The sequence below is a fragment of the Manis pentadactyla genome, chromosome X (genome assembly GCF_030020395.1).
Source record: "Manis pentadactyla isolate mManPen7 chromosome X, mManPen7.hap1, whole genome shotgun sequence".
In the NCBI taxonomy this organism is placed as follows: Eukaryota; Metazoa; Chordata; class Mammalia; order Pholidota; family Manidae; genus Manis; species Manis pentadactyla.
This window is the reverse complement of record NC_080038.1, coordinates 869,598-882,356: the sequence shown is the minus strand read 5'-3', so window position 1 is coordinate 882,356 and position 12,759 is coordinate 869,598. Positions and strand designations below refer to the sequence as shown.

The 12,759-nt window shown below is 52.0% G+C and overlaps 1 protein-coding gene across 1 annotated transcript; it reads right to left on the bottom strand.

Annotated features, from left to right (window-relative positions):
* Positions 1 to 2,416: 2,416 nt before the first annotated feature.
* On the bottom strand, positions 2,417 to 12,226 carry LOC118935977 (acetylserotonin O-methyltransferase). Its single transcript, XM_057495974.1, is given in 7 exon segments — positions 2,417 to 2,984; positions 3,099 to 3,111; positions 5,537 to 5,612; positions 8,202 to 8,281; positions 9,548 to 9,683; positions 10,963 to 11,358; positions 12,147 to 12,226. Coding segments are annotated over 7 exon segments (1,044 nt in total). The 3' UTR covers positions 2,417 to 2,721.
* Positions 12,227 to 12,759: the final 533 nt, after the last annotated feature.

Here is a 12,759-nt window from a genome sequence, read left to right as displayed (position 1 = left end):
ACTTGAACTCAAGTCTCTCTTTCCATATTTTTTAAGTCCTTTGGATGGATTTACATTCGATATTGTGATTTGGGGTCCTGTAGAGTTTAGATAAAAGCTGGGATTCCCCATTTTGGCCACGGAATGCTTACCCCACAGCATGTCAACACTCAAATGCAGACACGGAGCCCGGGGTGTCTTCACCTGGAAAAACAGAGAAATGTGGTGTGCCTTTGGAGACAAGTCACACCTCGTTTCTCTTCCACATAGAAATCGGGCAACTCCTGGAGGGGTCACGCGACTGTCAGACCCCACACCCCACCTCTGTCACCACCAGACTCATAGCCCAGCTCTGCCACTCACCTCCAGGAAGTCAGCCACTCTGTGCCTCAGTTTCTGTAAGTTGGAAGTGAGGATGCCCACCTGCCCAGGGAAGCCGTAGAAAACAGCGAATCTTTCAGGACATGGAGGGCTTGAGCACCGTGCCCAGCAGAGCAGGCACCTTATGGCTGTGAGCCCTTCAATTATTATTTGTATTAATTCCATCATTCCTAGGGGAAGTGCTTTCTGAGCTTAAGAACCTTAGTACGTTCTTAGGACACGCAGGTGGCATATGTTTACAGACAAGCCAGAGCATTAGCAAAACCTCAACACAGCAATGAGCGTACCACCTCTCTCTGCGAGGCGTTTTTGTAAGTTGAGACACACATGCACGGTCGTAAATACAGATGGAGAGAGACATCCAGACCCACATGTGGGTGTTAGAAACAGGTGTTAGGGATCATAGAATCATGCCCAAACACGTCATATAAACATACGTAACACGGGGTGTTAGCACCCTGCTCCTGTCTCCACCGCCTACCTCCTCAAAGATAGGAGGATGGTTTGAGATGCTCCGTGGTTATCCCATGGGGTGCCCCCCCAGGGCAGCTGCCTTCTGTGTAAGGCGATGACATGTCCCCCCTTGATCCCCAGTGCCCATGTGAGGGAATCGCTCCGCATCCTGGAGGGGACACCGGTGGGGCACACAGGACCCGCGGTGATGGGACATCATCTGACCATCACAACACCGAGGGGCAACAGGGCAGGGTGGGGTGGGGGTCCCGACAGCAGCTGCAGGGCCCAGACGGATGAGAATCTAAGATAAACAGCAAGTTACAGGGGAGGGAAATGAAAGGAAGGGCGGGGGAGATGGACGGGTCACCGTGGCGACTTGGGGTTGTAAAAGCTACGCATAGGCGTTTTGAGAGGATGGGGAGGCTGCCTGGGCAGCAGGTGTCTTTAGGGCAGCATTTGCTTACAAAAGACCATCTCCCACCCCCTCCCCATCCTCATGGATTTCTGGAGACACACGGGTGGACCTGCAGGCCGGCGAGACAGCGAGGTGAGGGCGACCCCTGCTGTCCACTGTGACAACAGCTGGCTCACACCCGGTCACTCCCGCGGGAGGTGGCTTCCTGGAGGCGACACCCTCTCCCCAGGGACCCCCATCCCATCTGCTGAGGCCAGGCCCACCTGCCTTCAGTGCTCTGAGGGGGCTGAGATTTTCAGAAGGACCTCACAGACGTCCCCATTGCCCAGCACTGTGACCCCGTTACCGGGTGCTGTGGCCCATCCCCCTCTCCCAGGTGCCCTGTCCTTGGGGCCCTGAGCCAGCTCCCTGGGGGACTTTGCTTGGCATGCACTGGCCCACCCCTCTTGCTCTGCTCCCATTTGCAGGTGTGCCCACCTGGCACCCACCTCACACCGTGCTGGGGGAAGTCTGAGGCCACATGGGCGCACTGGCCCACGTGCCACCCTTCCACCCTCCTGCTGCCCTGGATTGAGAAGCAGGAACTCCACCTGCGGCTCACGGGGGAGGGCGGAGGTGCCCTGTGCGTGCAGCCAGCGCTCACTCTGGCCGGCCGGGACATGAGGGCCATCTGTCCCCCGTTCCCATTGGTCTCCCACAGTGACCGCCTGCCCATCCTGCAGAGCCCGCACACCGCCTGTGTGGCACCGCCTCTGTGCCGAGGGGAACCTGCTGGCACTTGTGGTGGATTTGTCTTAATTACCGAAAATCCTACATAACGTACAATTTGCCACATTCACCTTTCGGTTTACTGGGGAGGATGTTAGGTATCTGGGGAATGGTCTTACTATTAATGACATGTTTTGGTAAAGCAGAATTTCCACCCACCTTTCTCTGGGGTGCGCGGCTTGGGCACTGCAGGGCGCTGAGTGACATCCCTGACCTCCACCCTGCGTGCCAGGAGCCCCACATGCCCGTGCGTCCCCACAAGATGAGATGACTGACACGGCCAGTGTCTGCAGGACCCAAGCTCAGCCCAGCAAGAACAGCAGTGTGGATGGGTTCCGAGCATCATGGGGACTGAGGACGGACCAGGCTTTAGAGACCACCCAGTCCCCTCCCGTGGCTTCTGCATTTATGTACAGGTCTACCTGCCATGCTGTGGCCGCGAAAACAAACGTCCACCCCGGCACATGCAGTGGCTGCATCTAAGACAAGCGTGGGAGGCTGAGTGACCCTGGTGCATGTCAACCTGCCGCCTCCCCTCCCTGGCCGAGGCTGCGCCCAGGAAGGATTTGGCTTTAAGCAGCCTGGCGGGCCCTACGCATGATGCACATCGATGTCACGGGTTGCATGCATGTTATACAGGACAAAGTCCACCAGGTGACAGGCAGGGGGTAACGGTCAGCAAACACCCCGAGCCACCGGCTGGGCGCCCAAACCAAGAAGCATCAGCATGACCACCTCTTCGCACCTGGGTGGGAGCTGCAGCCACGGGGGGCTAACTTCCTGGCCAGGATGGCCCCATAGATGCCCAGGGGGCCCCTGCTCTGGGGGTTCCAGAAGCCAGCGGATGCCAGGAAGGAGGGGAACTGGGCGAACGTCCTCTCCCGGCCCCCCATGTGCACCAGCATGTTGAGCTAGTACAGCTGTGTGGTGGGGGGTCCCCACACTTCCACGTCCAGGAGGCTTCCGATTACAAGGACGTCACCGCCTGGGATGGGGCGAGGCAGGCAGACGTGAGGACGGATGGCCGGGCCTGAGGACCTGCGCCCCTACTCCGGTCCCTTACAGAACCCTGGCCACACCTCTCCCTCCACCCAGGCACCTTCCATCCTTATCTGCAGGATAGACACAAACCGAACACCCTTGTCCCTTCCAGGAAGGTGGCCTTGGGGGCCGGCCAGCTCTACCCGGTGACCAGGGGCATTGTGCAAAGCGCCCCCACGCCACCATGCTGGCCATTCAGGGCCTAACCAGGGATGGAGGAGGCAGTGGCCCTGCACGCACAGGGCTGGCCAGCCATGCTGCCTTCACCTTCAGGGGAGTATGAGCCACTCCCACGTTGAGATGGGCTGGACACGGCTTCACAAGCCCCGGGGGTGTCGGCTAAGAGCCATGTGACCATCATTCCCAGATTTCAAACAGGAAAAATTCATTTTCCCCACAAAGACCTAATGTCCGGGGAGTGTGGAGGTGTGGACATGGGGTCAGGGTCTGGGGGAATCGTCTCTCACTGGACCACTTGCCTACATGGTGTTCTTGACCACTATGTAGTCTCAGGTGTGAACCTTCATGTACTGTTTAGTGTAGCGGGAATTTGCAGAAACACGGATGCATAAAGCATAAAGCAGCTGCCGGCGCGGCCAGGAAGAGAGCAGGTGGCAGACGTTCCATGGGCCAACTGCTTTATGCGCTGATGGGATGCAAGTTAAAGGAAGTCTTATCAGCATTCTCAGTACAGGCAAGCAAGATGCCCCAACCCTTCGAAAGTCAGCATGGAAGGGAGGATGTGAGGCCTTGGCAGGCCTGCTGGGGAGTTTCCTGTTTGGGCAGAATAATGTACAGCTGAACACCCAACGTTCACAATTTGAAAAGCAGATGTGGAACTTTGTGGTTTCTCTTATTTCTTCCTCCCTTGTTTGGAAACAAATCCTCAAAATTATTTAACATTCCATTTTCTCTGAAATCTCAAATGCAAGCATCCTGACCAAATATGAAGATGATTTTCATATAAATCTCAACCCATTTTACTGGGCACTCGATCCTCTAACAAAACACAATGAAATATGCCTTTAAAAAAATTGTCTCAAACAAGATCCTGTATTATTGGTAGTGATTTGCAATGATACAGTGACTCTAATAGAGTTTCCATCAATAGGGGGCTGGTGGTGTGAATGTGGGGATGGCCGTGGGCAGAGCATGGGGGGCACAGGAGCGGCAAGGAGGCTCCTTACATGCAGATCTGGGGGGTTCTCTTGGCTGCTTGTCCACGAAAAAAGCCATGTGCAAGGTGACAAGTAGAGCATGTGACATTGCTGTACCAAAATTTATCCATATATGTGTACACATGTATACATGCACACATGCTGGCATGTCCATGTATGTGACACACGTGTGTTACACATATGTGCACATGCATGTTGCAAATATACACATATACACACAGAACATACAGGTGTGCATACATATGTACATATAATCCATATAGACACGCATACATGCATATACATTATGCACATATATTGCACATAAACACACACAATGCACACCCATGTGTGCGAATACATTGTGCATGTTTACACATGCATGTGCATGCACACATTTGCACACATATGTGTGGGGGGTGAATGCATGCACATGCATTATGCATGTGTATATACACAGACACAGAACATATACATATATACACACATGTATATACACATGTACATATACACATAGGTGTATGCATATATATATATACACATATACACAGACATATATATATACACATCCGTATATACAGATGTATGCATATACACAAATATAAACAGGCAGATATGTGCATGCATACACATACCCACAGATGTATACACGTTTGCTGTTTTTTATAATGGTTTAAGTTTTATTGCATATAATTCACATACTATAAAATTCACCCATTTTAAGCATACATTTCCATGATTATAATTTATCCACATGGTTATGCAACTATCACCACAATACTGTTTTGAATCATTTCATAACCACAAAAAGAAAACTCATGCCCATTTGCACTCAATCTCCAGCTCAAGGTGACCACTAACACACTATCTCTGTAGATTTGCATTTCCTTGACATTTCATATAAATGAAATTGTACAACATGTGGTCTTCTCTGTCAGGCTTCTTTTACTTAGCCTAATATTTTTGTTGTTGTTTTCTTTTTTTTTCCTTTTTTTAAATTTTGGTATCATTAATATACAATCCCATGAGCAACATTATGGTTACTAGATTCCCCCCATTATCAAGTCCCCCCCACATACCCCATTACAGTCACTGTCCATCAGTGTAGTAAGATGCTATAGAGTCACTACTTGTCTTCTCTGTGCTATACTGCCTTCCCTGTGCCCCCCTACATTATGAGTGCTAATCATAATGCCCCTTATTCCCCTTCTCCCTCCCTTCCTACCCACCCTCTCTAGTCTCTTTCCCTTCGGTAAATATTAGTCCATTCTTGGGTTCTGTGATTCTGCTGCTGTTTTGTTCCTTCAGTTTTGCTTTGTTCTTATACTCCACAAATGAGTGAAATCATCTGATACTTGTCTTTCTCCGCCTGGCTTATTTCACTGAGCATAACAGCCTCCAGCTCCATCCATGTTGTTGCAGATGGTAGGATTTGTTTTCTTCTTATGGCTGAATAATATTCCATTGTGCATATGTACCACCTCTTCTTTATCCATTCATCTACTGATGGACACTTAGGTTGCTTCCATTTCTTGGCTATTGTAAATAGTGCTGTGATAAACATAGGGGTGCATCTGTCTTTTTCAAACTGGGCTGCTGCATTCTTAGGGTAAATTCCTAGGAGTGGAATTCCTGGATCAAATGGTATTTTAATTTTTAGTTTTTTGAGGAACCTCCATGCTGCTTTCCACAATGGTTGAACTAATTTACACTCCCACCAGCAGTGTAGGAGGGTTCCCCTTTCTCCACATCCTCACCAGCATTTGTTGTCGTCTGTCTTTTGGATGGTGGCCATCCTTACTGGTGTGAGGTGATACCTCATTGTGGTTTTAATTTGCATTTCTCTGATGACTAGCGATGTGGAGCATCTTTTCATGTGCCTGTTGGCCATCTGAATTTCTTCTTTGCGGAAGTGTCTGTTCAGCTCCTCTGCCCATTTTTTAATTGGATTATTTGCTTTTTGTTTGTTGAAGCATGTGAGCTCTTTATATATTTTGGATGTCAACCCCTTAACAGATCTGTCATCTATGAATATATTCTCCCATACTGTAGGATGTCTTTTTGTTCCACTGATGGTGTCCTTTGCTGTACAGAAGCTTTTCAGCTTGATATAGTCCCACTTGTTCATTTTTGCTTTTGTTTCCCTTGCCCAGGGAGACATGTTCATGAAAAAGTTCCTCATGTTTATATTCATGAGATTTTTGCCTTTGTTTTCTTCTAAGAGTTTAATGGTTTCATGACTTACATTCAGGTCTTTGATCCATTTCGAGTTTACTTTTGTGTATGGGGTTAGATAGTGATCCAGTTTCATTCTCTTACATGTAGCTGTCCAGTTTTGCCAACATCAGCTGTTGAGGAGGCTGTCATTTCCCCAATGTATATCCATGGCTCCTTTATCATATATTAATTGACCACATATACTTGGGTTTATATCTGAGCTCTCTAGTCTGTTCCACTGGTCTGTGGCTCTGTTCTTATGCCACTACCAAATTGTCTTGATTACTGTGGCTTTGTAGTAGAGCTTGAAGTCAGGGAGCATAATTCATTCCCCCTGCTTTATTCTTCCTTCTCAGGATTGCTCTGGCTATTTGGGGTCTTTTGTCATTCCATATGAATTTTAGAACTATTTGCTCCAGTTCATTGAAGAATGCTTTCTGTATTTTGAATCTGTAGATTGCTTTAGGTAGATAGCCATTTTGACAATATTAATTCTTCCTACCCAAGAGCATGGGATGAATTTCCAACGTTTGCTGTTCTTACAAAGTCAGCACTGGAAGCACAAACCCAACACCCAGGATGAAACAGCTCACCTACAAGACCCAGAGAGGAAGCAAATCAAGGGGTCAGGATACAAAGCTAGACTCTTCCTCATAGGCCTTTTCAGGCGGCTTTTAGCTTTTGAATTACATGCATATTTTGCTCCTTCAAACATTAAAATGCAAGCAAAAAGAGAAGAAAGAAGCTCTAACAAAGGGAAAGCCAGCCAAGGCTGACAAGCCAGTCTGGGAGGCGAGTGAAGATCACTGTTTTAGGGAGTGACCCCGGAGCACAGACCCTTAACCCACACTCATGGACACGTCTCAACAAAAGTGTGCAGAGAATTTGCAGGCCCTGTGGGGCAGTTACGGTGTGTAGGAACGTTGGTTTGGGTATTTATCTGAAACAGCTTCCTGGATCTTGCAGGATAAGACCCACATGTAACACTGATGGGATTAGGACCCAAGGCTCTTGCCAGAGCTCAACAAACAATTATAAAGTGAAGAGCTTAACGGTCCCTCTACAAACTGAGCATGAATCGGACAGGCAGCAAGAATCACTTACTACTGAACCACTTCTGAGCACTTGACTATATAAATAATGCATGATTCCACCCTCGTAGGAAGGGGTCTAGACACACCAATGCCCCAGCACTGGGACCTGGATTCCACAATGTCTGAAAACACTTGCTCATGAACAGGACCACAATGTCCAGGGAAGGGGAAGGCAGGGAGCCTGGACAGGGTGCTGTTCACCAGCTGTCCACCCAGAAAGCAGGAGGCCCCTGGAGGTGGCTGGGCAGGGGTGATGGAGCAAAGACCCAGACCCCAGCTGGCATGGGCATGTCACAAAGCTAAAGGGAACTTCAGGGTAACTGTGCCCCAAGGACACCTGCAGATGCCACCACCATCCCTGTGTGCTTGTCAGAAACGCAGGCTCCATTCCACCCAGATGCCCTGGGTCCGAACCTCAGAGGGTGGGGACCCAATAACTGAGTCTCGGCAGGTGCCCCAGGGACCTGGAGAACCACGGCTCCACCCACCCACTCCCTCCTCTGCGCCTTTGCTAGTTGGCTGCATATGGGGAGGTGCTGGGAGGGCTTCAGCCTTCAGGATGCGGAAGGAAGCCCTTCTCCACCGCCCCACGTGGGATTTCCATTTTCTGCCTTCACTTGCTTACAGGGCACTATTGAAACAAGGATTAATACTCTTGGAAGCCCAGCAGCAAAGTCTAGGGGCACCTGCTCACCCCCAAGGTCACAGATGACACGGAACAGTGATGGGTCAGAGGCGGTGAGCACACATCTCCCGTGGACGCTCCAGGCCTCCTGCAGGTCTCACATGCACTTTGTACTGAGCCACTCACCCTCCAACCTGGTGTGTGAAAGTATGCTTGTCAAAACTATGAAAACCCAGAGAGGTCGTCAGAAACCATCACACAGGTCACCCCCTGCCGAGCCAAGAGCTGTATCCTTCGGTCAGCCGCCAACGTGCGCCCAGCTGCGGGAGCCGTGGAGCATGGCTGGAAGGCATCGTCTTCCTCTGGAAGCCCATTTCCACTGGAAGGGAGGGCTGGGAGCGCCGAGCAGCCCCAGGAACACCGCATCCCTCCCCATTCTCTTCCTACACCAGCCCACAGCCAGATGGAAACTGAAAATAGCCCCTGATTCCTCACCACCTCGGGACTTTCATGGCAGAACTCCAGGCACCCCCAGATCTCTGTGCATGTGTGCAAAGAAGAGCAACCACCTGACCTATTACCCGGGCAACCGGCCGGATTGCAAACTGCACCTCATCTTGTACTCAAATGGTGGGTTTGCACATCATCACCCAGAGGGAGGATTGACATGAGTAGAACCACAAACTCTGGTTTTTTAAACTATCGATTCTTTCTGTGTTTGCTCTATGCACACACAGATTCATCCGTGGAAGTATCTCAAAGATCAGCACATTGCGGTCCGAGGGGTGCGGATGTTACGTGCAGACGGCATGGGAACCTGTGCGGAAGCCCAGGGCAGAGCCTGTAGGAGGACGACCCTCTCCATTGCACCGACAGTACCATCTCTCTGCCCCTGGGGTGAGGCTCTGAAGCCACTAGGACCAGCCTGAGGGTCCAGCAAGGCCCCGAGAGATCCGGGGGGCCTTCTGTGACTTGCACCCTTGGGCAGAGATCCAGCAGGCAGCCCCGGGCTGTGTCTCACATCTATGGGATCTTGGAATATAAATATGAAGTCAAATGATGCTTATAAACATGAATACATGTCGTATCGATCGTATCCTTTCAAATTAAACTGGCCCCCGTGTTTCCCGGTGGACGTACTGTCGGCTCACAGTGTGGCTGGGCTGAAATAACTAAGAAGGACAGTGTAGAGCATTGGTTCCCAACTGGAGGCCATTTTGCCACCCCCTGGTACCCTGGAGACCACTGACCCGCAGGACTTCCTATCAGGATACATGTACACTGAGCGAATTCATCTGGGGAAGGAGAACAGGACCTGGGGGCCCAAGCGTAGCCGTGTCGGGTCTGGTTCTGTGGGAAAACTGGCCCTCCGGGTGCTCAGAAGCCTGGAAGGCAGCCCAGGGAGCCTGCTGACCCGCACAGCCCACAGCCCATGAGGTGCCTCCAGCACCCGTAGGTGGTCCCCGCCGTGGACAGAAGCACGTCGCACTGGCAGGTGGGGCTGGCCCTGGCCGGGTAGGTGCTGGACAGCTCGGTGTTGGGATACAAACCTGAAAGCAGATGAAAACAACAGAAAAGGAGCCGTCAGACTGCTTATCTGTGCCGCGTGGACGCTGCCACCAGCACCATGGAAACGTGGTTCTGACCAGCGAGGAACTCCCCACAGCTGGGGGCTTATCCTGAGTGAGCAGAGAGGGACCTTCTGGGCAGACCCCCAACAGCAACTGCCCTGGCTGGGGGTTCTCTCCACACCCACCTGGGGGCCTTGTCCTGACCCCAAACAGCGGGTGTCCTGGCTGGGGCTCCCACCCCTCCACCCCCACCTGGGGTAATTCATCGTGACCCCCAACACCAGGTGCCCTGGCTGGGAGCCTTCAACCCCCCATCCCCACCTGGGGGGCCTCATCCTGACCAAGGATGCCCCTCGGCAGGTCCGAGCCATGTCTCCAAATGGCCACCCCAGTCGCCAAGCCTATGTCCCTCCTCCCCACTCGGGACCAGCGCCCACAGCTCCCATTGTCCCACAGGGGATCCCACTGCAGTCCTGTGCCTGGAGTGGGCCGTCCCTCCTAGGACAGGCGCATGGCTTGCCCTGCTCAGAAGAAGAAGGCCTCCTGTCACCTCTGAACAATCAGGGCCACTCCTTGGGGCCCCAGAGGCAGAGCTCACAGAACCAACCGGATCCTCTCCAGTCATCTGCCTCCAAGCTGAGCATCCCAGGGCCTCCCGGCCTGGACACCTACGTGTCCCCTCACCCGGGCTGGGCATCAACAAGAACCAAAGGCTCCAGACCCAGAGGGGGAGCCGCCAAGGAGAAACATCAGGGTCAGTGACGGTGAGCCGGCTGCTGGCTCCGGAAGCCTCTGCCCGGATGTGGCACACCTGCCCCTGTCATGCCGGGCACACACTTCCCCTCTTCGTGCACTGTTTCTGGACTTTGCCAATCCCCAGGGCTACAAAATTCTAAATACACCCTGACCCATCATCACAGCACTCACAATTTAAATTTCACAAAGTAAGGACATTTCAGAGAAAAGAAAAGCTAACATCACCCTACTTCGTAGGAGAAAAGCCACTTCAACACCCACATCGCAGTATAATCTCAAAACGAACGGCAGCCCTTCCGTCGGACAAATTTGGCTTAATGGGAAAATGACTCCCCTGCCTGTTTTCCCAATGGGGACTGGTTCACGGCGTCTGTGTGCACAGCAGCACGTGAAAATCCCTAGAACCGGGGTCAGCATGCTGCAGCCCAGGTGCCAACTCCGGCCCACCGCTTGTCTCTGTAAATGAAGTTTTATAGGAACCCAGCCATGCACACTCATTTACATCAGGTCTCCGAGCTCCAAGGCCCCCAGAGCAGCTGCTGCTAAGACCACATGGCCCACATTCTGCAAACACTGACTCTCTGGCCCTTTGCAGAAAAGGCATCTGAGTGCAAACTTCAAACGCCTCCTGTAAAATGCCAAACAACACCTACCTTCTCCTCTCCGCATTTCTTCTTGGTGCAGCTTCAGGGATGCACAGGCGTCCAACAGAAGCTCCGTCCCGTGGGAGCCAGTGGCCAGACGTGCAGCCATCGCCGCTGAGCCAGGCGGCTCCGGGGCCTTGGGGAGCAGGTCGAACACCCCCAACTCACAGGCAGCAAAAAGCACGTCCAAGAGAGAAGCGCACGCACGCAGCACTAGCAGCAGGAGCTTGGAATGCGCTTTCCGAGAACCTATCCTGCTAGCGGAAAACGGGATGGACGTGCTTCAAAACATCAAACAGAATGACCACAGGAACCAGAAATTCTACTTCTGGCTATACACCCCCCAAGACTGAGACTAGAGGTTTGAGCAAATGTTTGCACCCTGGTGTATCTTTAAAATGTGGAATAGGGCATCGACTTTGCTCCTAATATAAATGCACCACCTGGCTCTTAGTGTGTTAGTAGGTTATTGCTCTACCAGAAAATGTTTTCACGGCTTTAATTCTTATCTTTGCATAAACTTTGTCTGCTTTGTAATGAATGTTTTATCGTAAGCTTTGAAAACATTGTTCTGAGATGCTGGGTGTCAGTTGGCCCCGTGCCCCAGGTGACCAAGCCTGTCCCCATTCCTGGACTCCGTCCTGTGCCATCCAAGCATGTCCGATGTACTGTTCTCGCCAGCCTCCTACCTGGGAGACCGTGAAGCCGTTTTGAATATTCGGTCAGGAGCTGGTGGGCCTCTTCTTCCGGGGAACTTTTGTTTCTTCACAACAGGCTGGCTTGGAGGGCCCCCCGATCTCCTAGCTTCACGGAGTGTGGGTCTGTTAGCAAGCGGGGGACGGCTAGCTGCTCAAGGCCACTACCAGAAGGTCCTTGCAGGAGGCCAGTGGTGAGCCAGAGACAGATCACTCCAGAAAATCCCATTGGCCTAATTAATGGGGTGACAAAGCTTATGGGCGCTTTCTGGTGTTCTGCTCAGTCCATCTGTCCCTGATGGCACACAGCCCTAAAAATGCCTGAGACCCCTAGCTGTCACCGTTACTTTGTCAGCTGCTGAGCTGATCCAAAGCCAGTAGGCTCACCATCACCAGCGCTGGTGACCCCCTCCATGGATGGAGCCATCTCTGCGCCCCTTCAAACGGGGAGAGAAGGGCATGTGTGCGTTAACTTCCTGGGGCAGCGTAACAAATGACCCCAAGTCAGGGGCCTTAAAACCACAGCAACCGGCCTCTCCCAGCCCTGGAGAGCAGCCGTCTGAGGTCCAGGCAGGACAGGGCTGTGCTCCCTCCACAGGCCCCCAGGGGAGGCTCCTTCCTGCCTCTGCCAGCCTCTGGGGGCTCCAGGCAGCCTTGGGAGTGTGGCCACATCCCTCCTGTCTCTGCCTTCATCTCCATGTGGCTTCTCCTCTGTGCCTGTGTCTCTCCTCTTATTTCTTATGAGGACACCTGTCATTGGGTGGAGGGCCACCCTCATCTAGAAAGACCTCAGCTCAGATATTCTTCATTTCACCCCATCTGGGGTCAGGACCTCGACATGTCTTTTGGGGGGGCACCATTCAGCCCACCGCAGAGGGGGACAGTTTGCCAGATATTCGTGACTTAGGATCTTTAAACACTGTCTGAAATGATGCCCTTCTGTGCTTTCCATACCAGCAA